The 25,633-nt window shown below is 37.5% G+C and overlaps 1 protein-coding gene across 5 annotated transcripts in view; it reads right to left on the reverse strand.

Moving 5' to 3' along the window:
• The window catches only part of CASK (calcium/calmodulin dependent serine protein kinase), a 182,165-nt gene that overhangs the window by 120,959 nt on the left and 35,573 nt on the right, over window positions 1-25,633 (reverse strand). For all 5 annotated transcript variants that reach the window (XM_054166058.1, XM_054166056.1, XM_054166057.1 and 2 more), the window contains exon 2: window positions 15,256-15,368. In XM_054166058.1, coding sequence (XP_054022033.1) covers window positions 15,256-15,368 — 113 coding nt within the window. The remainder of the gene's footprint in view (window positions 1-15,255; window positions 15,369-25,633) is intronic.

Genomic DNA, 25,633 nt, shown 5'->3' on the forward strand with positions numbered 1-25,633 from the left:
TATTCAGTGGAAAGTTCAAGTTGCAGGAAAACTAAACCAGAATCTAGTCTGCTTGGGTAAAGTAAGGACCCTTTACCTTCCCTGTAAGAAAGATCCTCATGAATAACAGGAAAGGCAAAACAAAACTATGCATAAGTGCCATTTAGCATCTATAATGTGTAAGCATGGCAAATGTGGGGTGATGCATGACTCAGAAATTCCACACTAACTGATACAGCAGGAGGACAGAATCTTCTGAGACAAACAAAACTAATACTGAAATCAGCATTATCTCAGAAAAAGCAGTGCCCTCAAACTTAGCTGCTCCTACTTGTTACAATTAACCTCAGAATTAGACCAATTTTATTAATTTCTTCTTTGGGATGCTGGATCATGAATACAGCCAACAAAACTGAGGAAACAAAGTACGTACAGAACCTGAAGGTCCAAGGCTTGTTACTATAAAGAGTGATCACAATTTCAGAAAAACAAAGGATAGTAGAATCCTCTCTTCATCTGATATGACATTCTTCTGAGGAGCTATTTCTCTTGGGCAAATCTAGCAATAAAGGTTCAAGAAGCAAAAGTTATAGTGAAGAACAGTGTTGAAAGCAAGGGAAAATTGAGTTTCTGCAATGTCACATGAGGACAGAAGTTTTCTCTAGGACATGAAACCACTTTCCTATGAGTAAACAAACTATCACCACCATCTCTAAAGCTCTGTTCTACAACAGCATAATATTTCTAAATACTAAACCAGAAGACACCTCGTTTTCTAAAGTGATTCTCTCTCCCCATTAGTGTTTATACCATTGAAGAAAACAATTTTTTTTGCAGTAGTTTGGTACTAGATGGAAGACCTAAAGGTTTCAAAATGTACTTTTTTTTAGAACAAAAAACTCAAGATACTGAAAGATTTTTTTTTCTCTGAAGATTGTTGTGTATCTTGCCATACTACCTTGACCAGTATTTGTAACTCAGATTATCATGCCCTGAAACTGTGAATAGCTTTGACTGTTAGTGATTACAGCCCACAATTTCTCAAAAGTTATTACAATCTGTACTCTATAGGGGGAAACGTAACAGAACCAAGGTAGAAGTTTCCCTTGCATTGTAACCAACAAAGGTATAAGCAAAGGAATGAATATCCTGCACGAACTCCAGCTGTTTCTTGTAATCAATTTACCCCAACATTATCTGAAAAGAGCAGTTGACAAAGTCTTCAAAAAGGACAGTGGAAAAAGGAAGACTAGCAAAGACCAAAGAGACCAAATTCACACAAATTTGTGGAACAGCAGTGGTGTGTGTTAGAGGTGCACTAGGCACAACAGGCAAGGTGTTATGCCTAATGTAGTGAAGGGCTGCAGGACTGCCCTCAATGGGAAGAGATATGGGGCTGCACTGTGCCAGACAGCTGGATTCACAGTGGTCCTACCACAGGACACAGCCAAGCTACATATGACTTCATAGAGCCTCTGTGAAAATACATTTAAGAGTTGACAGTAAATATTAAACCAGAAACAAACCCAACAGAAAATAAAAGGGATGGTTTGCTTAAACTTGTGTGCATTTGTTTCAATACGAGAATCAGTAACTAATAGTTTGCTGACAATGATTTAAATTGATTGAAATTCCTCCCAAATTAGGAAACTCTTCTTAGAGTGTATGATGGAGGAGGGAGTGGATGATGACACAAAAGCAGCAAGGCCCAACTGAATGAGCATCTTTGGTACACAAGGCTGTGCTCTTAAGAAAAGTTAATCATACAGAGCTCCACACCCACAAACAAGCAGAACAAAGCCAAACATAGTAAACTGTGTGGGGAAAAGAGAGGTGGTCCAGATAATTTCAAGAATGGAACATGTATCTTCTCAATATCAATTAAGATTTTGTTGTTGACCAGTCCTACCAGGTCGACAGGAACACAGATAAGGACAGAAACTTTCATAAGACTTGACGTTTTTTGTCTCATTTCTTTGTTATCATTACCTTTTGCATGCACTTTCTCCAGCCAGTTTGCTTGTATTTATGGCAAAAAACCCCCACCTCAGTAAGCAGTGCCTATGAGCTATTTAAGAAGGAACTCAAGTAGCAACCTCAGCTGTTTACAAGATGTTCTCCTACGTTCCTACTCCAACTCCAGCAGGATGCATTCATGTATTAAACGGTTGCTGGTAGCACTTAGAAGAAGTGAACCTCTCTTCTATTTTCTAAGCATCCTATATTGCTTTATTATCTCAGATTCTAAACAAACCACAACATATAAAAGTATTTTCTTCTAAAGACAGTATAGAAATCCCCAGCTGAAAAAAATTCAAGCTCTGTTTGCTCACACTTACCCTTTACAAGGTAGTTCTTTAACCATAACAGGTTTCTAAATAATATACATTCAAAGGGAATGAGGCCAATAGACAAAAAGTACAACTTAAGAGTGCAAGTCCTCTGGTTTCTTTTTCCCCCAGCTTGAGTTAAAAATAAATCATTCCAAATGTAAAAAAACTACCAAAGCCAACACAAATGAGGCAACAGGTGTACAGAGTAAGGAACCTGGCTTGAAGAAATGGGGCTTTCCCTTCCCCTTCAGCAGACAGGAGCTGTTAAATCAGCTCAGCCAGTCTTACTGAGTGGGAATGAGGAAGAAATGCAAAGCAGGGAGACTCACCCACACACTGCACAGATGGTAAGCGTGTCTAATAATCCTAGATGTTAGCAACCTACATTTTCAGGCCATACTAGTTTCTTTACCAGCTTTCTCCTCAAAAAGATAAGCTTTATAGAAGTGCTCTATCACTCTGAAACACAAGAAGAATAGAGGTTCTTGTAAAACTACATCATCAGAGATAAAAGGCTTCTCTCCAAACATGTCAACCTCACTTGTCCAGTTCTCTGCTGGAAACACAGGCTCCAGTCTGGCACTACTTTTCAAAAAGAATTATGTGGACAAAGGAGAATGCAGTGATGATAGCTTGTACAAACCTGGAAACACTGATGTGTATAGCACATACATATTGTAATAAACATTTGTGTGGTGGCAGCTTGCATTCCTATTAGATTTAACGAAGGGGAAAAAAACTAAAAACCAACATTACTCAGGCAAAGTAGTATTTCATAAGCCATTTTCACTCTTTATGATGCTATAAACTAAAGTAGTATTTTCACTAGGACTTGCAATTGTTAATTGTCACTATTATCACAGGCAACATTAAAAGGGACAGATATTAAGGAATCTACAATAACTGGTTCTATGACAGTGGGTAAAACATTATGTGGTTGGTTTTTTTACCAAATGTTAGTTGGTCTTCAGGAAAATCAGAGGAAATCAAGAAGCCTGGGTTTGCTACCACTGACTACTAGTAACTTTCCATGTAACTTGGAATATTATCTGTAATTTCTCAGTTCTGTAAAATATTACAACATAAATCTTTAAGTGCCATAAGAAACGTTAAGATATTCTGAAAGAATGAAACATTACTTTTTAGCACTTGACTCATTAATTATCAGGCTTTTTCTTTCTTTCCAAAAAGAAAGACATGTGACCACTGAATATTTTAGGCAAAATAAAACCATAAACTAATCCCCTCCTCCAAGCAAGAAACACACCCTAAGTCTTACTCATATATGAAGTGATATTAAAGAACAGCCTCCAAGAAAAATGTTTGCCATACATTTTAAGTAAACCAAACATAGATCACAGTATTTTTATTTACATTGCCAATTTACTTCCCGTCACTGTGTGTACTTGTTGGTTGGATTCATATTAGGAAATCAAGTACATACAATCCATTTAGCATGAGCAGGCTACCCACATGTCCCTGATAAGTGTCTTCATTAAAACAAATGACTAGGAGCTGGGAAATGCCACGCCAGTAAACACTGTTTCAGAGTGCTGGGACTGCAGTAACACGCAGAGCTGTTAAAAATCAGGTCTCTCTCCTACAGCCTTTGGCACTTAAAGCCTCCAAAACTGCTAGGCTATAGCGCTAAGAAATTGCAAATATCTTGCAGTGCTTAGTTAGATACAAAGTAATAGTCTCATGTTTTTATCTTCTAGGTAGTTAAGTGATCAAAGTGTTTTAAAAGCATACAGCTTTCACTTCACTACTCTACAGTGGAGAGAATGACACCTGACTCAGTCAAATCCTTAGTTACTTAAGACCCAAGGTTATACAGGTAGAATTGAAAGAAAATCCAGTGCAGTTTTTAAATTAGATATAAAATTGAATTAACATAATGTATGTTTAATCAAGTATTTTCAATTGAATTTTTATCTGAAATTTAACTGTGTAGACAATCATTTTTTGTTAGCACCTAGCATCTTTCCTTCTATCAGAACAACAGGCAACTGACACTGTAACACCCGATAAAATGTAGGAAGTCTAAGAAACAGGATTAGTTCATAGGTCTCCTCAGGACCTCTAGGTCTTTGGCAGATTTACATCAAAAATGGTTCTCTTCATTGAGAAGCTAAAAGTCTTCAATATTCTACTTCACGTTATCCAGTATCTTTAAACTGTTTTATGAGACAGCTTCCAAACAGCAAATACTTCTACCTGCACTTCAATTGGGTAGACTTAATTGTTTCTCCAACTTTTTTTCCTCTTTTCTCCAAAGATAGGGTTGGGTTTTTTTCTTTTCCTTTTTTTTTTTCTTTTTTTCTTTTTTTTTCCCCTTTTACTATGAAACAACTCTTACCCTGGAAAACACAGCTATTGTTTGGCAGTGTTTACAACTGGACTAAACCCATTGACTCACACTTCAGAAAGGCAGGCACTTTTACAAGTTCATATGTGCTAAAGCAATCTCACAAGCAACTGACATTCTGACAACTTCCTGAACCCCATACATTTTGAACTTTCTTCTCCTCAAAGTATTTCCATTCACCCACACCATTACATATTATGGAGATCTCTCTTTATATGCTTCCTTTATTAGTCATAAATGTTTGCTTATTCATAAAATAGATTCATAGAATACCAAGTTGGAACGGACCTCAAGGATCCAACATTTCAGGGTAAAAATACACTTTAGATGAGATAGCCCAGCACCCTGATGCAGAAATTAGAATTAGAATTTCCATGAAGGTCCTTGTTCAGTTTCTAGAACTGCAGTATAGACTGTGATAGTTTGTCACTGGGCTGGAGGCTTTATATTTTGTCACTACTTAATTATTCAGTTTAAAGACACCCCCCCCCCCAGGCAGCAGGAGGATTATGCTTTGTGTTTCAATTTTAGGAAACCATTCTTAAAATCACCTCTGCATATGTAGCACATCGACATAAAAAGCTATGGCATTCTATGTACAAAGATTGATACAACTTAACAGCAATTGATATCAACCATCAGGGAGGTGTTTTGACTTTTTAGCAACTGATCATGAAGCAGCTGAGATAAAAAAATATTTTGCTTTAAAGGCATACACTTATTTCCTGTATTTGTACTGATTTCTGAGCAAATACTTTTAGTTTTGAACTATAAAGCCAGCATCTTATCTAGAAGGTTTGAATTCTGTACATAGGTGGGTATTACAAATATGCAGACATATATATATTATATATTAAAAATATGTCCCTGTTAAAAAACAACCCTATTTTTCTTTCTCCAATCCTGTTATTTATAGGGTCCATCAAGGTCTGCTAACACACCTTTACTTTTGCGAATTCCCATTGCCCATCTCAAACCCACACTCATTTATAATTCAGTGGGAAAAAAAACCAGTACATGCAGAAAAGCTCCAAGATAAATATTTGTAGCTGATTTGTGGGAAGATTACCCAAGATCATGGTGTACCTGTCTAACCTAGCAAAATACTCAGGAGAGTACAGAAGAACAGGAATATATTGATCTCAAACCATGAAATCTTTCTCTTGGAAATGGAAATATTTGAGACAAGATTTTCACAGAATATAAACTGTCCAAAGCAAAAATCACACACAACCTGAAGAGTGAGAGTGTAGATTCAGGTTAGATAGAAGGAAGAAAACATTTATGTGAGAGTGCTGAGATACTGGATTAGGTTGCCCAGAGAGGCTGTGGGTTCCACCTTCCCAGAAGTGTTCTGGGCCAGGCTGGATGGGACTTTGAGCAACCTGAGCTAGTGGAGGGTGTTCCTTCCCATGGCAGGGAACTTGGAAACAGATGGCCTTTTTATGGTCCCTTCCAACCCAAACCATTCTATGACTGAAACTTTGCCAACGTCTTACTGCTACTGGAGGATACAGGTTTGTTATTCTAACATTCTAGCAATTCTAGAAGAGTGATATTGCACAAGCATCACTATTTATCACATCACAGTGACATATATTTTTTAGATTTACTATACAACAAAACACTGCATTTAAGAGTGAAAAAAGGTTCTCTTTGGATCAATGAATTAACAGAAATTGAAGCTCAGCTGCAATTAATCTTTTGTTGAATGCACAAACCAGAACAGAATACATGCTCACATCCAAACAGAAAATATTTGAAAATACAGCTGATGCTTATTATCTTCCCTGTGTTTGCAGCCAGTCTGAATTACTGCAAGCACAGTTTGAGGCCTATTTCTGGATTATTGGCAAGAACTGTGATTTGTTAGATGAGTACAGACTGTGTATAAAGACAGAAATGTTTTGGAAAGCCTTTTCATTATTCAGAACAGAAGTTGGACGTACCTCATACATTCTTGCAAAGAGATTAAAGACAATGTTTAAGAATGAAGACTTGAGAGTGTTCTCAAAATAAATCTTTTTAAAAGCATATTTCCAGATTTTTTGCATACATTTAATTGGCACTTTGTTTTGCAAAGTGGGTGAATGAACACACCTTTCTCATTTGGCTTATTGTACTGGTAAAAGCTCCAGGCATTGCTTATTACTTTCAGAACACCAAAGCAGGGATATCCTTGCTTTTCCCTCCAATCTAGATTTCTTTTTCAAGCAAACTTGCTTTTCTCAAACTCTTTCTCAGTTTGCTTTCTTAAGCAAGAAGAAAGCTATAGTTAAACTAGGGGGTTAGAAAAAAAAAAGTTGTTATGTGATTAAATCTCATCTGCACACCCAACCCAAGAGAACAAAGAGACAATGGTGTGTGGGGCAGGGATGAGTCCAAATAATATCCTGCTCAGCTGTTACCAGGACAATCACTGGAGAACATCTACCCATCAAAAAAGGTATGAAGCTGCCTTTGAAGAATCACAGAATGGTTGAGGTTGGAAGGGATGCCTGGAAGTTACCTGATCTGACTGCTCTGCTTAGGTAGGGCCACCTAGAGCCCAGGACCATGTCCCGGTGCCTTTTGAACATCTCCAATGACAGTCAACAACTACTCTGAGCAACATGTGCCAGGGCTCAGTCGCCCTCACAGGAAAGCAGTGTTTCCTAATGTTCATATGGAGCTCCCTGTGCTTCAGTTCTGCCTATGGCCTCTTGTCACCACTGAAAAAGCCTGGCTCTATTTTCTCTGCACCCTCCCTTCATGTACTTGTATACATTGATGAGATTCTTCCTGTGCCTTCCCTTCTCTGGCTAAGCAGTCCCAGCTTCCTCAGCTCCAGTCCCTTCATCATCTTAGTGGCAGCCCTTTACTGGACTCTCTCTAGTAGCTCCAGGTCCCTCTTGTACTGAGGAGCCCAGAACTGGACCTAGCCTTTCAGGTGGAGCTCCACCAGGGCTGAGCAAAGGGGAAGAACCACCTCTGTTCACCTACTGGTAACACTCTTCCTAAGGCAGCTAGGATATCATTTACCTTTATTTGCAGCAAGGGCACATTGCCATTTTGTGTTCATCTTTGTGTGCATCAGGACCTCTACAGGGCTGTTTCTGCAAAGATGCATTCCAGCTGGTTAGCATCAACATGTACTGGTGCATAGGGCTGTTCCTCCCCACATGCAGGACTTTGAACAGTTACCCTTGTTGAACTGCATGAGGGTCCTCTCAGCCCATTGCTCCAGCCCCTTGAGGTCATTTTGGATGGCAGCATGACCTTCTGGCACATCAACCATTCCTCTCAGTTCGGTCTCATCAACAAGTTTGTTGAGGGTACACTCTGCCCTATTATCCATTAATGAAAATGCTGAAGAAGAACAGACCCAGAACTGACCTCTGGGGGTACAATGCTAGTTTCTGGGCTCCACCTAGACCTCGTGCCACCACGGAGTATCCTCTGGGCTAGGCCATTCAGTTTTCAGTCCACCTCACCATCTGCTCAAACAGCCCACACTCCCTAGACCTTCTCCATGAGGATCTTACAGAAGATAGACTTTAGGAAGGCCTTTGACACTGACAAAATGCGATGTTTGTTTCATCTACCAGGTCAGCTGTTTCATCCTTCTAAAGCTGGTCAACCACAACTTCCCCTTAGTGAATCCACGTAAACTACCCCTAATGACCTTCTTGTCCTTCCTGTGCCTGGAAATGGTTTCTGGAATTAGTTACTCCATCACTTTCCCAAGGACAGAGATGAAGGGGACTGGCTTTGTAGTTCCCTGAGTCCTCCTTCTTGCCCTTCCTGAAGACAGGAGTGACATTTACTCTGTTCCAGTCCTGAGGCACTTCTCCAATTGCCATGGTCATTCAAAGATTATCCAGGTTGTCCTCACAACATCTCTCAGCTCCATCAACACTTTTGGGCTCTGATGGGATGGACTCACATCTATGTAAATACACTTAGAGGCAATGAACACTTTGAAAATATGTTATGCTTTCAGGTGCTTCAGACCTGTTTCTGATTGACACAGAGCTCTTAGACATCTCCTTTACTGAATACTTCACTGTCACAGGTTGAGTTGAATCTGCTGCTGTGAACATTTAATACTATATTGATGTCATGCCAGTTTTAAAATGAAAGTTCCGATTGGAGCAAAGCCTCAGGGGGCTTGAAATTCAGACTATAACATGAGAGGCTTCCTGTTCCAGTTGCTGCTCCTGGTTTCTGTGTTTAGGGGTGCTGGTCTTAGCTGCTGTATGCTTGGGTGGGGAGGACCATTTTATTGCTAGCTTCTGCTGCAGCTTCTGCACTTTGCTTTGCTTTTGTGTGACACAGGCTAAGGTGCATTGTATTATTCCAGTAAACCCCTTATTCTTGATCCAGAGGTTTTTGTGTTACTTTCCCTCCTGTCTGTGTTGGGGAGAGGGGCTTGTGAGAGTGGGCTGTGTTAACCCAGGACACTTCACTTCCTAACTACCAAATGTAATCACGTAAGTCATCATACTCTTAAACTACCATATGCTTGCAGCTAAGTATTTAGTAAAGAGATTGAAAGGGTGTGATATTTTAAAGCCTATTTTTGAATAACATCAAAGTGTGTCTGTGATACCTTCTGTGGAGATTGTTGGGTTTCTGTGGAGAGGGAGACTTAGTATAGAAGGCTTTTTAGAACCCTGCTCAAGTACAACCTTTCTCATTACAGTCTGGGAGATATGGTTTGGAAACCAGTACAAGGTTCAGACTGACTGACTGAGGATGCAACTGTAGCTCACTGGGATGGACATTTCAATGACAGGCTTATCACTGGCCAAGAAAGAAAAAAAAATAGTCACAAAAGAAAGCTAGCACAGGTATTTCCAAGACTTTGGTAAAGCACTCAGTACACCACAGCATGTCTTAGTTATCTGGAAGGCGTTTTGCTGTCTGCTTGGAACAAATAGTATTAACTGCAGCTTAGTTTTGGGGGTTTGTGATTTATGATTAACCACAAGCACTGTCTGAAAATGTTGGTTTTTTTTCCTTTTTCTCAATTCAAAACATCTTAGAATATACATAGAATAAACCAGGTTGGAAGAGACCTTCAAGTTCATCGCGTCCAACCCATCAACCAATCAAACACCACCCAAACAACTAACCCACGGCACCAAGCACCCCATCAAGTCTCCTCCTGAAAACCTCCAGTGATGGCGACTCCACCACCTCCCCAGGCAGCCCATTCCAATGGGCAATCACTCTTTCTGTATAGAACTTTTTCCTAACATCTAGCCTGAACCTCCCCTGGCGCAGCCTGAGACTGTGTCCTCTTGTTCTGGTACTGGCTGCCTGGGAGAAGAGACCAACATCCGTCTGTCTACAACCTCCCTTCAGGGAGCTGTAGAGAGTAATAAGGTCACCCCTCAGTCTCCTCTTCTCTTCTAAGACTTCAAAATATTTTCAAGTTGAATTTTCAGGGAAATTTGCTTTCTCAGGTACAGGATGTGATTCAAACAACAGATTTAAAGGACCAATCAGAATTTGCCCAGATTAAGCTGAAGTAATACACAAGTCTGTACAGATGTTTTCTTCAGTTAGAAAATATTCTTTATGACTGGAGACTACTTAGATGTGCCTATATTATGTGTTGTTTCTTTAGAAAAACCACTTGATATGATCCTTTACCCAACAAGACTCACAAATTTAACGACACTAGCTGCTTCAGTAAAGATATGGTCGCTAAGCCCTATTTTATATGTATGAAGATGAATTAAATTTTTAGTGAGTAACCATATTCATTGACTTTCACTGACTTAAAATGACAGGAAATTTGAAGACACACCTTACATAAAAAGACTAATTTGAATAGGTCTTATTTTCTGGTTGCACATATATAGATGTGCAATGTGAAGTGAGAGAACAGATCATTAGTAATGTTACTTCAGGAGCACTTGTCAATCAATTATGATTGCTTTTAAAAAAACCCAGGTCAACTGCAGACTCAGTAATATAACAAAAATAACAGTTACATTTTATATTATCTACTCTATAAATTACATTTAGTGCTAATTACATTATTATTTCATTATTATATCTGTTCCACGAATTCAAAGATAGAGCAATTTTTAAATTAATACCCCAATGCATTATTCTTAGGATCCATAATTATTCAAATGACAGTCAAATGCACTTTGTATAATTGCATTTTGAAACCTATAAAGGGTACCATTTACATTTATAAAGCTGGGAAAAGCACTGACAAATCTTGCTGCTCAGCTGCATGGTTATCATCCTCAAAAGCAGCTTCACAATAACATTATGTAAAGATCTACCTCATCTGCCAATCTTTAACTAGTCCACAGTGGCTTCAGTTACCAAATACAACAGTCATTTTTACAATTTTGGCACTACAGTGAAACCAAGAACAGATGAACAAAGTTATCAGAGCAAGATGTAGTCAGGTAGTAAAGACTAAAAAATGGGGGACAAGTGCACTCCTGTAAACCCAGATTCTCTTCAACACTGAAGGAAATGCAGTAAAAAAAAGATACATATTAAAGGCAAGGGGCTGAAGCCATACAACAAACAAATCTGTCCTTATTTTGGAGGCTGATTGGGAGGAATAAAGAACCAACTGCTTGCAGTGCATAAAAACCTAGTGATTTTCCTTCTATTTAAGCAACAGTTCATGGAAAAAAAATGGGTAAATACTCACAGTCTTAAAGTGGGTGTAATAAATTCTCAAGCTATGCTTTCCCTTCCGAAGATGGAAAGGGAAAACTTTACACTTCTGTGAATATGCCTGCATCATATTTCAAGAAATTTTATGTTCTTGAAATAAAATAATACAATGTAGCTGATATTTAGTACTTTTTGCTTATGATCTGGATGAAAGGTCATATTTCTGTAGAAATTTGCTTCCCTCAACTAATCAATTTGGGTGCTAGAAAAAGCATCCAAAAAAGCCCCAAATACAAAATGCTGTTTGTGCTTTACACTTTTTTTTGTTTTTAATTTATTATGTGAAGTGTTGCCCAAGATTGAATACTGTATTTCCAATCAAAATAACATCTGCACCATTTCTAATGTCAACTGACTTTCAGTAGAAAGAAATGAGTCCTGAAAAAGAAATCCTTGCTATATGTTTTCATGCATTTCTGTGATTCATTGCATCTATTATACGGTTAACATGCTTCAGAAATTACAGAAGTGTTTTCCAGGGGGGAAAAAAAGTTTGATTCCATCTCTAATGTTGTATTTCTGCACAGAGGTATTTAATTCTAGTGACACTTTGTTTATGAAAGTTATAGCAGAACTATAGAACAGTTGAAACATTTATTAAATTTATACTTATAATTAGGTGAACAGAATTTATAACCAAACCAGCCCATAGCTTCTCCAGAAAAACATAAAACTCAAATCCTTCATTAAGTTAAAACAATCAAACACCTCAGAAAGGCGTTTCCTGTACCAAAACAGGAACAGTTCTACCCATGTGTTGAAGAAGCAGAACTTCCCCAGAAAGGTAGACTCTTGAAATCACAAACATCAAAAATGGTTTTAAAGCATTCAGTCTTCAAGTCCTGTTGACAGGCACAATACTTCCCTCTCTCCTCCCCCCCCCCCCCAAAAAAAAAACCCCCACCCCATTCTTATTATACTTGTTAGACTGTTCTGTATTTTACTCAGAATTAAAACAAAGCCCTTCAAATGAACTGCACTGACAAAATTATCTAAATAGTAAGTCAACCTGTGGGCCCTTTGCAGAAAAATCAACAAACTGATGTCAACTTTCACATTTTCCTACAATTATATAATTGTAGAATCCTTCTAAAGGATGATCTATACCAATGGCAGTTTTGATACAATTATTGTGCCTCTCTCAGTGCTAGAAGTAGTCCAAGACCAATACTCAAAACACTTCTTTCTTGGTTACAATTTTGCTCTGTCACAGTCAAAACATTTTGCTGAGTGTCTTCACAGTTCACTGCCAGCAGAACCAATACATATGCATGTATCAACCTAATAAATGTGGTCTGGCTTATTAGAATGTTGTGGAAGTAATGGAAATCACTTTCTTTTTAAAGGACATTTCTATCAAAATGAATTACAGATTACTGAATCTAATATATGATGCATTAAATCTTGAAAGCAAATTTCAGAGACATGCACTGTAAGAAAAGGGTACTGCCCTTTAAATTGCATTTAAAAACACTCAGTATGCTACAAGAGGGCACTCTGACATTAAGAAATGGCAGACAAATAATGTATACTAACTTTTATTTAGTAGTAAGTAGCTGATCACCATTCTCTTCCTACGAAACAGTGTTTTCACTTATAGACATTTGGTGTTAGAACAGTTAAGTAAATCCAAGACACGCAACACACAGAGAAAAATAAAAGGAAGAGAGTAGCAGGAGTGGATAGTGAAAGTTAATTATTATGTGAGCTTAACTAACATGCTTTTTACAGTTTTCTATACCAAAAAGTTCACAGTATCACAGTATAACTAAGGCTGGAAAAGACCCCAAGGATCATCAAGTCCAACCTGTCTCAACAGACCTCACGACTAGACCATGGCACCAAGTTACAAGTGGGAACTGTATTTGAAGATAAGTTTATTTACACTGGTATTTTTATTAGATCTTAATGAGTAAACTAGCTTCTGAGAGCACTCTTCCACACAAATCCTCTAAACTGAACTGCACAAAATACAATCTTTCATACCTAAAATTATCCAAAGTTCAAATTTTCTTATGTAATTTTTTCTGTATTTTGGCAATATGTAAGCATAGTCAACTGTAATAAAAGAGCCAGCATTAATCCAGTAGATCATGCAGTCACTTGAACAGTGACAAGGTGTCAATATACTTCATTAATAAGGTTGAATTACAACACTACAGAGATTGATGACATACATCATGCAAGACCATGAATACTAAGACTTAAATCCAAGAGAGCTTAGCCTACATTAGATTTGTTAGCTCTCAGGCATCATTATATAGCATTATTTTTTAATTCTCAAACTACTGCAGAGGTGCACACAGACATAGAAATCACTTGAAGTGCTCAATACACATCGTGTGTATAGACAACTTTATGGAAAGAACGATATAGTAAAGTTTGACTTGCAAGCTAGTGGCTGCAACTTAAAAAAAATAAAATCTTTGGAAAAAAAAAATAAGAGTAGAGGCACAGCGGAATTAAATAAAGAGTACACAACCTGCAATGACTTTGTGAAAAGCAGTCTCAGATTCTTTACATTGAATTAAGAACTTGCTCCACATTCACATGTATCTCATGTGTCTTAATATTACCAGTAAGACATTTTCACGCATAGCAATCCAAAACCTGAACAAAACCTCAAACCAAACCAACCAAAAAGGGCCAAACCACAACCAAAGCCACAAAACAAAACGAGGAAGTACCAACCCAGAAAGTGTTTAACAATCTGTTAACTTTGTGACCTGCTAGCTTGAATTGTATCAACACAGCACAAGTGGAATTGAAAACCAGTACTAAGTATACTGCCAAGTCTTTTCTTCAGACCCAGGCAGAAAATGTAAATCTTCAACAGTTACCCTTCACTTTTTTGGTCACTCTATTATTACTTCTCCTTCCCTCCTGGTAAGTCCCTACTCTCTTGTCTACTATTTCTCCCTTTCATGGTTCTTTCATGGCTGCAAATGGTTGAATTTTACTGTTATGGAGTGAGGAAAGCAATACCCCATCAAATGTGTCCCAGCAACACTAGTTAAGATGAAGCTCAGAAAAATATAGTAGAATATGGGTAGAATTAAATGAGAGTTAAATAACAATTTTTTTTGACCTTGTAAATCAAATTAGCCGTTAAGGCTTAAGATACTGTTTCTTATAGCTACCAACAAATGTAATTGGCTCTCCTTTGCTGCTGTACTTGGGTTCACAAGGATTTAGACAGTACAAGCCAACCCCTCAAAAAACTAATTACTGTACAAAAGAGTATGAACTCCAGTAAAAATATACTGCACATGGAAAACACAGTGTCTGTCATTCAGTTACCACATTTTTCAATAAAGTGTAAAAGAGACACTTCATGCTTACACAAGTCACATATTCAACTTTGGTTTACTCTAAAATGGGAAACCGTAATTGCTGCTGCCTTTTATTTACAGTTTAGCAGTTCTGCAGCATTAAAATCCTAATTATATGAAAAATGTACACAGTTTTCTTTTACAGAAATTTGCACACTTTAATTGCAAGTTTTAATCCATTTTATAGCACATTACTTGCTAAACCTAGATTATAAAAGCAGATTTGATGTGTTCTTACTTTACTTCCTTGCATGCTTTTTAGATTCAGAATTATTTTAAGAAAATCATATTATTAAAAAAAATTCAAAACAGAAATAAAAATGGCCTGAAGTTAGTATAGCTGTACTCTTCTAATATTTATTATCACAACAATAATAACCAAAGATAGAAAAGTAAGAAGTTACATCAAGCTAAATTTGAAATATAAGATCCTGCTTTAAAACCTCAATAAAATATAAAACAGAAAACAAGCAAACAGAGAAAAACTTGACCCCAAAAAAAGGTAAAAATTTGCCTGCTTAAAGTCTGCTTAATTACTTGTTCTTACCTTCTGTGCTTAATCCAGGACTTGAAGTGAATTTTGCTACATCGACAATCTTCACAGCAAACTGTTGCCCTGTTTCCCTGTTGATACATCTCCGCACAACGCTGAAGGGACCCCTGAAAAACACACAGAAAAGAGCAATAAATAACCCATTCCTTTTTATGCTACAGTTGAGCTGCAAGTTGAGATATGATTCTATTATTGCTAAACAAAGTTTAGATGCCAAGATCTAGTGTAGCATTAGGATAGAATAGAATAGAATAAACCAGGTTGGAAAAGACCTTTGAGATCATCAAGTCCAACCTATCACCCAACACTATCTAATCAACTAAACCATGGCACCAAGCACCCCATCCAGTCTCTTCCTAAACTCCTCCAGTGATGGTGACTCCACCACCTCCCTGGGCAGCACATTCCAATGGCCAAACACTTTCTATTAAGAGCTTCTCTTATACCTCTCATCCTTGGTTCTTCATTAAATATAAAATTGGTAATTTCAACTATGGACTAGTGTAAGAACATCAAATGAGTTTGGTATTTTCCCAAACTAAAGAGCAATTCTCTTACCCTGCCACTTAAGAAATGTTAAGCTTTTAGAAACCTTATGATTAATACACTGACATTATTACTACATTTTAAATGGATGTTATTTTGATGCATAATCCAGCTAGGGGTGGGGGTGGGAAATAAGAGGTGAGAAAAATATTCTTGCTTTCAGTTCTAAGTCAGAGCCTAGAAATTACTATTTGAAACAACTGAAAGGATATTATTTCAAAAGAACAAGAGTAGCAGAATAGTTGTGCCACTCTGTTTGGTCTTACTTGTTTTGCACAAACTAGTTTTATTTTCTAATAGATTCAAACAACCCCCTTTACAAGACTTCAAAGTTCCACAAAAGCTCTTGTGCACTGCACTCAACTAATCAAAAGTTTGTTGTTTTTCAAAGCTGAGATTACATTTACCAAAACATAAGCTAGAACAATGAAAAACCTTTAAAAAAAAAAAAATCATCACCACCCAAATGTATTTTTGGAAGCTGATGATTTAAGTTCTTGGCGCCTTGCCTTAAAATATGGAATCTTGCACCCAATGTTAACAACAAACAAGACAATCTGGTAATTACAGTAGGTCAAGCTTTCAAACATGAAAAAATAATAGGTCATGAAAACAGGATAGGACTGTTTCAAGACTGCATTACTTACAGCAAACCAATCCTTTCTTACCACTACTTAGCTAATGACTAACATGATAGTTCCAAAGAAATCCTTTCTACAGTCTTCTCAAAACAATATAAAGGAAAAGTTGAGGATTGAAAGAGCCTTTATTCAGAAGTTCACTATTGGAGTGAACATTCACCTGCTGAGTGAAATAAGCACTAAAATATAGCAGTGAACTGAAATTTAGTCCACAGATTTCTGATTGCAAAGCAACACAATTCTCAAAATAAAATTTCCCTTAAAAGGGTTCAATGTCCCTTCGAAGGCTGAAGGTGACGGTCTTTTTTCAGTGGAGCCCAGTGATAGGACAAGGAGCAACAGGTACAAGCTAGAAAACAGGAGGTTCTACCTCAACATAAGGAAGCACTTTTTTATGGCGAGGGTGACAGAGCACTGGAACAGGCTGCCCAGAGAGGTTAAGGAGTCTCCTTCTTTGGAGACTTTCAAAACCCACCTGGATGTGTTCGTGTGCAACCTGCCCTAGTTGATCCTGTTTTGGCAGGGGGTTATCCCTGGAGGTCCCTTCCAAACCCTAACATCCTGCAATTCTGTGACTGGCAACATGTACTCCCGTAACTAAAATCTAATTTTTGTACTCTTTAAACATTGTACTTGCAAAGATTTCTTGAAATAGGATAATTTCTGACATAGAACATGGACACTCTAGCCAGTCAACGAATCACAGCCTAAACACTGACACACAAGAAAAACATTTATCACAATTCTATACGTGGGAATTACTGCTTATGCACTCCCACAGCACTAACTATAGAAGACAACACATGGTTTTTTCCCCTTTCCTTGCTCCAAACACACAGTGAAATCCCCCATAACGATGGCTATTTTCTCCTCTGAATTCACATTCCACTATTAGTCAGTATCTGGTCTTTTACCAACAGTTATTAGTCAGTATCTGGTCTTTTACCAACAGTTACCACAGATTTTTTTTTTAAAGGTACTCAATTAAGACTAATACATAGAAATCCACTTACATCTCTAAATGCAATAGGCTCAACTGACTTCATCTGGCATCAGGACTACAGCTATTGACTTGAAATCCTCCCTCTATGTTTCAGAAAGTAACCTTTTAATAAAACCTTCCCTTTTACATACATGTCACCTTCTTATCCTTTCTTATCTCTGATTACTCTTTTAGCATCTGTCAAGTACAACTGCTTTTAAATAGTATAAACACATCTAAATTACAGTAATTTAAAAACATTTCAAAATCTTAACCACAGCTTTGGAATACAATTTGCAATACTGATTTTCCTTCATAATTGCCATAAATTACTAGAAACTAAATGTAGTTCATTAAAGTTTTCCCTTTTTTTTTAATTCTCTTCCCCCCCCCCCAAAGCTTTTCTGAAGACATCAGATAATACTTTAACATAATCTGACACAGAATGGTACATCACTAGAGTGTGGACACAAGAACATATCCTTACTTACAGCCAGACCCCTGACTTCTGTGAATTCAGTAAACAATATGAATATAAATATTTCTTCCTGTTGACCAAGCTACTTCTAGATTTCTTGGTTTCTTCAAGTCTGGGCTGGAGAGCTTGCCCAGTAACCTGCATGTGTATATGTACTTCAAGCAGACAAGGAGAAACAGCTGGAAGAATCGTAAGATAACAAGGAACATATAAACCGCAGCTTCAAGAGGGACTGGACTTGCAGTTACTCCTGCCTTTCCCTCTTGTAACCGTGACTTATTTTTTTATTTTCAGGATGTATTCACATTTTGGAGCTTGAGCAATTTGCTTCTTGCTTATTAAGTCTGGGACCAAAAAAAAAATAAAAATAAATCAGTTCTGTAACAAGAGACATCTGTACAGTCTCAGCCTTCATGGTCATGTTGAAACTTAGTCATCGTTTTACTAGAGCCTTCTCTACTTCGAGCAAGAAATGCCAAAGGCTCTTAAATGGAAGGTGCTGTATTTCCAAGATGAATTAAACCTGTAATTAATCACTATATCAACTCATTTGCATATGGAACTGCATCTTAAAACAGTGACTAATCCTCTCTGTAACTAGCACATTGGATTAGAGAGTATCCACATTTTAAAAATCCATCACTGGTGGTGTTGGGTAGATTATTTTATTTATTATTCCCAAAAGAAAATTAAAAATACTGCATTACTATATCTGTGTCACCAAAGTACATTTTGGTTTAAAATATGGTGCCTCTTCAGAAAATTAGATATCCCAGTAAGTCTCAGAACTGAGCTCCCAGCGCAACATTTCTATAATTGTGCTTCAAGAGTTCACATCTTTGAAACCAAGTCCGTGATTCCAGTCTTTTTCCCCAGCCCCTTAACCATTACTTTCCTACACGGGCAACTAGAGAAGACACAGCGACTCCAATGTGCTAGGGAAATACTCTTTCCATCCCCTATCTGCAAGGGGGACAAGCTATCCTTTGCTGATCTCTAACGTCTATTAACAAAATTGGTAGGTTTGATGATGAATTTATCAGTCATTCTACATTTTAGTATATAAGGTATCTATCTACCAAATGTCTTAGACATACATATGCTAAAAACAGATGTTAATGTGTAAAAATATGTTTAATATATCTGTGGTTTGTAAACAACTCTTATTTTATATTAACTGGCTGGGATATTGAGGGGATGGGAAAGAGAACATTGAGATGCTCTCTAGATTCTCTATTCTATTACCATGAAACAAAAATTACAGCACTAGTCAGTCAACATTCTTCACATGCAAGCTAGTCAGAGAATACTTTGGTGTTCACATATACAACACCCTTCATTTACAGAATTCCATAATTATATGTTAACATTGACCTTATCCTTCTAAATACCCTCATTTTATTCACAGACTCATAGAATACTTTAGGCTGGAGAGTACCTCTGAAAGGACATGCTTAATAAATTTTGCTAGAACATGTACTTGTTGCTATAAAAAAACCAAACTACTATGTTACTTTAAAACAAACAAAATCCATACACAAAACCAAACAAAAACAATCAATCAAACAGAACTACCTGACTCTCTGAAAACAAGCATTTACAAATCATTCTTTACATCAGCATACAGGCAAGTAAATTCTGCTTTCAGTAATTATGGTAGAAACAGACTTCATGGTCTTAAAAGGGTTGGTCTGAAAGCTGCAGCCATAGCAGATATGGTAAGTGTAGTTTGTTAAGATCTGGAAGCTTTCAGACACTAGCTGCTCAGTGACATTCTGTGACTGATAATGTGTTCCATTTCCAGGTAGATGGAAGAAGGAATAACAAAAATTATTTCTAAAGCATGTATGAACTATGCACACACAGGTAAACTAATGAGACATTTGCTTAGCTGACATAAATAATTATACAGGTTGCAAAAAATGGTGCTGTTTTTTTAAATGCTGATGAAAAGAAGAATGCAAATCAGTTTGTTAAGCTGAGAGGAACATCCTATCCCTTCATCATTAAAGAACTCAAGAAACTGATGACAAACATGACTCCCTCTCTCTGGTTTATGTTAAGGTAAGTGAGAATCTACATCTCACACAAGTAGTGATTTAAGGCAGGTAGAGACTGGTAATCAAAACACAAACCCTGATTCTTTTAGAGGAGAGGTGGGGAAATAAGAAGAGCTTTGTTCACTGATAAATTCCATAGGAAATACTGCAGTAGTATCATGGAATCAAAATCCCCCAAACTTTATTATTATACTCTTAACACTCTGTAACACTTCACAGATAATTCAATACTGCAGCAGCTGAATCAAGAGCATCAGTTCAAAAGTGTTCAGAAAATATGATGCTGTCTCCTAACAGAGTCCTGCTATCTAACCAAATCTTTTGCTCCCTTCTCTTCTTTGAAAAGAAAGATCTAGTGCCAAAGATCAGGAGGTAGCGAAGGAAATCTGGAGAAAAATTGTAAAACTACGTTAAGTATGGAATCATTCAACAGAAGAAAAGCAGCAAGAATGAACAGATTTAAGAAGAGCATTTCAATCACCAGAACAAAAGGGGGTATATTGAAAATAACAGCTTTACCTCTAGAATAATAGAGAAATGTTGTAAAGTATCTTCAGCCTAATCAACTAGAGACAATGATCATTATCTTTCTATTTTCCCATTCAGAGAAACCTTTTAGTCCATTAATGTATTAACACAGTTTTGTGCCATCTCAGGCTGTGCCCTCACCAACATTTCTTGAGCAGCAGTACTGGCCAAACAAGCAACCCTTCTAGCTATTGTGTCCCACTGAAACAGCTTTGGCATGAATACACTGAACCAGATCAAAGAAGGAACAAAACCCACCCAAATACTCCAACACAAACCACCTCTCCCTTTTTGTTTTCACTATGTTATTTTTCATCAAGAGCACTTGCTTGGTTTGGCTTAACGCATGGCCACAAAAAGACAACTGTCAAGACAGTGAAAACCAGGAACAAGTGGCTAGGATGCAGTGGGTGCCCAGTCAGCATTGCTGCTTAAAGGGCATCTATCTAGTCTCAGATCATACTGATTTTTCATACAGTCCTAGAGTCACCTGTAGGACCTGCACTAATACAGCATACACGCCCTCAGGCAATGAAGCAGAAGTGACTCTAGCTGAGAAAGTCTTAAGTAATTCCACATACAGCAAGCTCTATGTGCGTAGTTTTTCTTGCAAATACAAGTGCTTTCTACAACACATAGCACACAGAGCCAGATGAGAAAGAAGAATGTGAACAGGTCTGCCAGCAGTGGTGCCAAAAATTCCTTCATGAGATTACACCTTCAGGTGAACTTACATGCCTTAACTGCTCCCTGCACCATCTCAAAGCCTCTTACTAATTTTTCCATTTTCACCTAGAAATCATTATCCCACAAAACCAATACCTGAATCTAAACAGAATGTTATTCTGGTAATCAGTTCAAAATTGTTTCATGTATAGCTCAGTATTTAAATTTTGCTTAAAAAAATAAGCAAAATCTCAGTTCAGTTTAGCTGTTACTTAAAATCATGGCTTCAGGATATTTCCATGCGCAGACAAATTCACAAAACACCCTGGAACCAGCAAATAGAAGTTGTTGAGGTCAGCATGAGAGACCAAGTTTGTCAGTGAGAAAGTTTTCCAGCATGTCACTGATCAGTGAAACTAAACTATCTGAAGAATCTTGATCCAGACAGCTTCCCACACCTGCCAGAGTTTGGCCTCTGGACTACCAAACATGGTCATGTGTTAATAAAATAAAAAGTATCCTGAAAAGAAAGTCTGTCTTGGGTGTCTCAGAAGTATGCAGATAAGTATTAAATTTCCTAAGTTGTCACCAAGATCACACACAAAGTGAAGGAAAACAGAAATACTTGAGGTTTGCTTTTAAAGATGCTGGAAGACTTCCGGTATTTCAGCAATTGAATTTATGACTCAAATCTTCAGCTTTAAGGCTGGAAGGATTATGGGATTTATTAAGACTATTCAGGTTAATAGTGGGAAAAAGCTTGCCAGTTATGGTATTTATAGAAGGTTGTTGAATTCTTTCTCCAGGGGAGAGATGAATGAATTCTGACCTCTCGAAATCTGAAGCTCTCAACAATGTAATGGTACAAAAAATGTGACACAGAAGATGAGAAAGTTTAGTTTGTCTCTTCCACCTAGGTCTGCTAGGTTTCTGAACAGCAGTTCCTTGTGTTTTTGTATATTTAATGTATATAAACTGCTGCTCAAAGTCAGGGTGTGGTTTTGGATTTTAGATTTTCTTCAAGTACAGATTGCATTTCAATAGCCTAGATATCTCTTACAAAACAACCCACATTAGTCCACAGCATTTGTACTAGGTTCAACCCTTCTCTAAACTTTAAACAAGTTACATTCAGTAGCTTATTTTTAAATCTGTCATCTCTCTCACTAACTTCAAAAATTAAAGATGTCTTGGAAAAAGCTAATGCAGCTACAAGAAAAGCCCTAAAAAGTAAATAAAGTTAGCCATGTAACTAGGTATTTGGAAATTATATTGTCTGTAAGTATAGCAGGAAAATTAACCACTGTTGTTTGTAAAAGTAACCAAAATAAGTATTTAAACACATTAGCAGCTTCCTGTAAAATAACTGTTCATGAATTTTAAATCCAACTCTTTTCTTCATTTGCTAATTTAAAGTTAAAAGGTCTGTCCTTAGCACCTTCTATCATTAGAAGCCTCTACCATACAAAATACCCCATATTAACTACAGGACAATTATTCCTACATGAACTATAATCACCTACTGCTAATAATACATTTGCAGCATAATGTATGATAGTGTCATAACTGCTTTATTAAAAAGCACCACAACATTGTTTTTCCAATTGCTAAACATTTAATAGAAATGTTAACAACCTAAATGTAACACCTTTGCACGAATGCCACAAGTAATATTTTTCTTTTTTTCCAATTTTTTATTGAAAAGGAAAAAAAAGCTGCCTGGATCCTTTTCCCAGTCAGCTCAGAGACAGAACCTTCTTGACACGTGGTTGAAGAATCAGTGAAGGGAGATGGTCTGTGAAAACCTCACAAACAGGGGAAAACTTAAAGATCAGTCACAGCCTTTGCTGCAGAACCATGAGATGGGGGAATTCAGGACCTCAATCTACCCAATGAGGGTAGTGAAGTACTGAAACAGGTTGTCCCACAAGGTGGTGGAGGCCTCACCTGTGAAGCAGAAATGAGAATGGAACAAAACTAGAAATGGGTAGATTCAGATTGGATGTTAGGAAGAAGTTCTTCCCCATGAGGGTGGTGAGACACTGGAATACGTTGCCCAGGGAGGTAGTAGAAGCCTCATCCCTGGAGGTTTTTAAGGCCAGGCTGGATGTGGCTCTGGGCAACCTGCTCTAGTGAGAGGTGTCCCTGCCCATGGCAGAGGGGTTGGAACTAGATGATACTTGAGGTCCCTTCCAACCCTAACAATTCTATGAGTCTATGATACAAAATGAGCTTGTTCAGGTAACAGTCACAGTAAAAGCTTAGCTCATAACTCAGCTGTATAGATTAGTTTCCAACCCTACTGTTTGTGGCAATCCCAAGATAAACTCTTACAACAAATCACGGCTTCCCTAGAAGCTCAGCAAAGCCCCTGCAGATGGAAACTTAATTGGCTAATAGTACTAAACTAATTTTCACATTACAAATGAACATGTGTCAAGATACGTATGCAGGAATCACTGCTCTACTATGAGGAATTCCTATACCAAATTCTAGCGTTTCCGTAGAGTTCAGTTGAGGTAGATGAGTGACCACATTACTAATTAGTACAAATTTGCATAGATAAACATGATACATACATGCACATACACAAACCTTCCCTCACATCGGTATGCACACACACAGTTAAAATGTGGTATGCCAAATCCATTCCAATGTCTGTTCAAGTTAAATCTTTTGCAAACACTTCTGAAACCTCGCTTTCCTCTCTGAAAATTAAGCGCATCCGAAGCTGCATTGCTGAGCCATCATTACATACCTCAGATCATTCTTCTATAGTTAACTGTACTGGAGTTCTAATTCCAAGTAGAATAGAATAGAATAGAATAGAATAGAATAGAATAGAATAGAATAGAATAGAATAGAATAGAATAGAATAGAATAGAATTAACCAGCTAACTCATGGTCATAACACAGTTACCAGGTACAGTTATTTTACCAGGCTGTTTCAGAATGAAAACATCTTTTTCAGTTTTTTTCATCCACTTTTGCACCGAGAACTCCACTTCTACCAACTGCAAGCTAAACAGCAACAGAAGGAGCCCACCCCAGATTCGTGAAGTCTGTATTAATGATTTATAATAAAGACTTACTTTATTGTGTTTGGAATCAGAGCAGATTTTGGGGTATTGGTTAGAAATCACAGTTATGTCCCCTCACCTCTGTTTCCCTATCCCTCTTCCCCATCTATTGAAAAATATTCATCTTCAGATCACACTCTTACAAAAGACAATCCTACAAAGTATTTCAATCAATATTTTTATGCTGTGCATCAGATCTTTGTGTAGGAACACCAAGCAGTGAATTTAAATTCAATAAATAAATTCCTTTACTGACAGCAGAAACAGAACACATTTAGAATACAACTGTCAATAGCTGACAGTTATCTAAATCCCCAAGTAGAGATTCAAAAAATAAATAAAATTAACTGAGCACTGCAGAATTGTCATTTCTGAAGTTTTAACAGAAAAGGAGCACTGAGGGCCTTGAAATCAGTTCTGTTTCTATGTTGATATGCATACATATTCACAAGAGCACACTGTAGGCACACAATGGTATCTGGTACTCGTGCTCTCTCTCTCCCCAGGTTCACTCTTGATACCACTTACAGAAGAAAATCACAAGGGACACTGCTCCTTCACCTCTCAGTTCTTCAGACACTTGTACACTAGGACTGAGATAAGGATACAAAAATATTACCCATAAAGAGAAAAACCAAATGGATGATGCTCTGTTTCTCAGAGCATTCTGCTCATCTACTGTTTGCCAAAGTTATGTGGAAAGCTATGAAAACAAACAGAGCTGGTTATACAGCAACAGATTAGAATCTGTTCAGAGCTCCTTCATATTAGGAGAACTTCATATCAAGGTTTCAAAAATTCTTCTCTATGTGGTCATGAATTTTGACAGAACCATGACAGTTCTTCTGTTACCCACTTTGCAGTACTCCAAAGTACCATATTCTCTAGAAATCCTTAGAAAAAGCTCCTTCAGTAATTGACCAATATTGCCTTATTAATGGAGACACTTCCTACTAACAAGACTTGCAGTATAGGAGTTTTGCAATATATTGCACATATTTGTAACACAGTAAAAAAGCTCTCCATAAAAGCTGAACACTCAAAAAAGTGAAAATCTGGGGGGAAAAAAATTAGTCACAGGTTATCAACTACATTCCTGGAAATGCATTATTTCAGCTTCAGGGTCACTGCTTGTCTTCCAGAGAGCATCTTCCTTTGCACCTTAAGATCAACTTAGGCCACAGCAAAGAGGTTGAACATTAGAACTATGACTGACTGACAAAGTGTAATAGCCTTCAGGAATCAATATAAGGCATAAAAACATTCACACTGTAACTGAACAGAAGCCTTTCAAGACTGGCTGCTTTCCCAGCAACGGATCTTCCCAAGAGCAACCAGAAAGCAGGTTATGCATTGGACAGACTGTAAGAGCAGCAGGCTACCAACAGCTG

Source organism: Dryobates pubescens, chromosome 12 (genome assembly GCF_014839835.1).
Source record: "Dryobates pubescens isolate bDryPub1 chromosome 12, bDryPub1.pri, whole genome shotgun sequence".
In the NCBI taxonomy this organism is placed as follows: Eukaryota; Metazoa; Chordata; class Aves; order Piciformes; family Picidae; genus Dryobates; species Dryobates pubescens.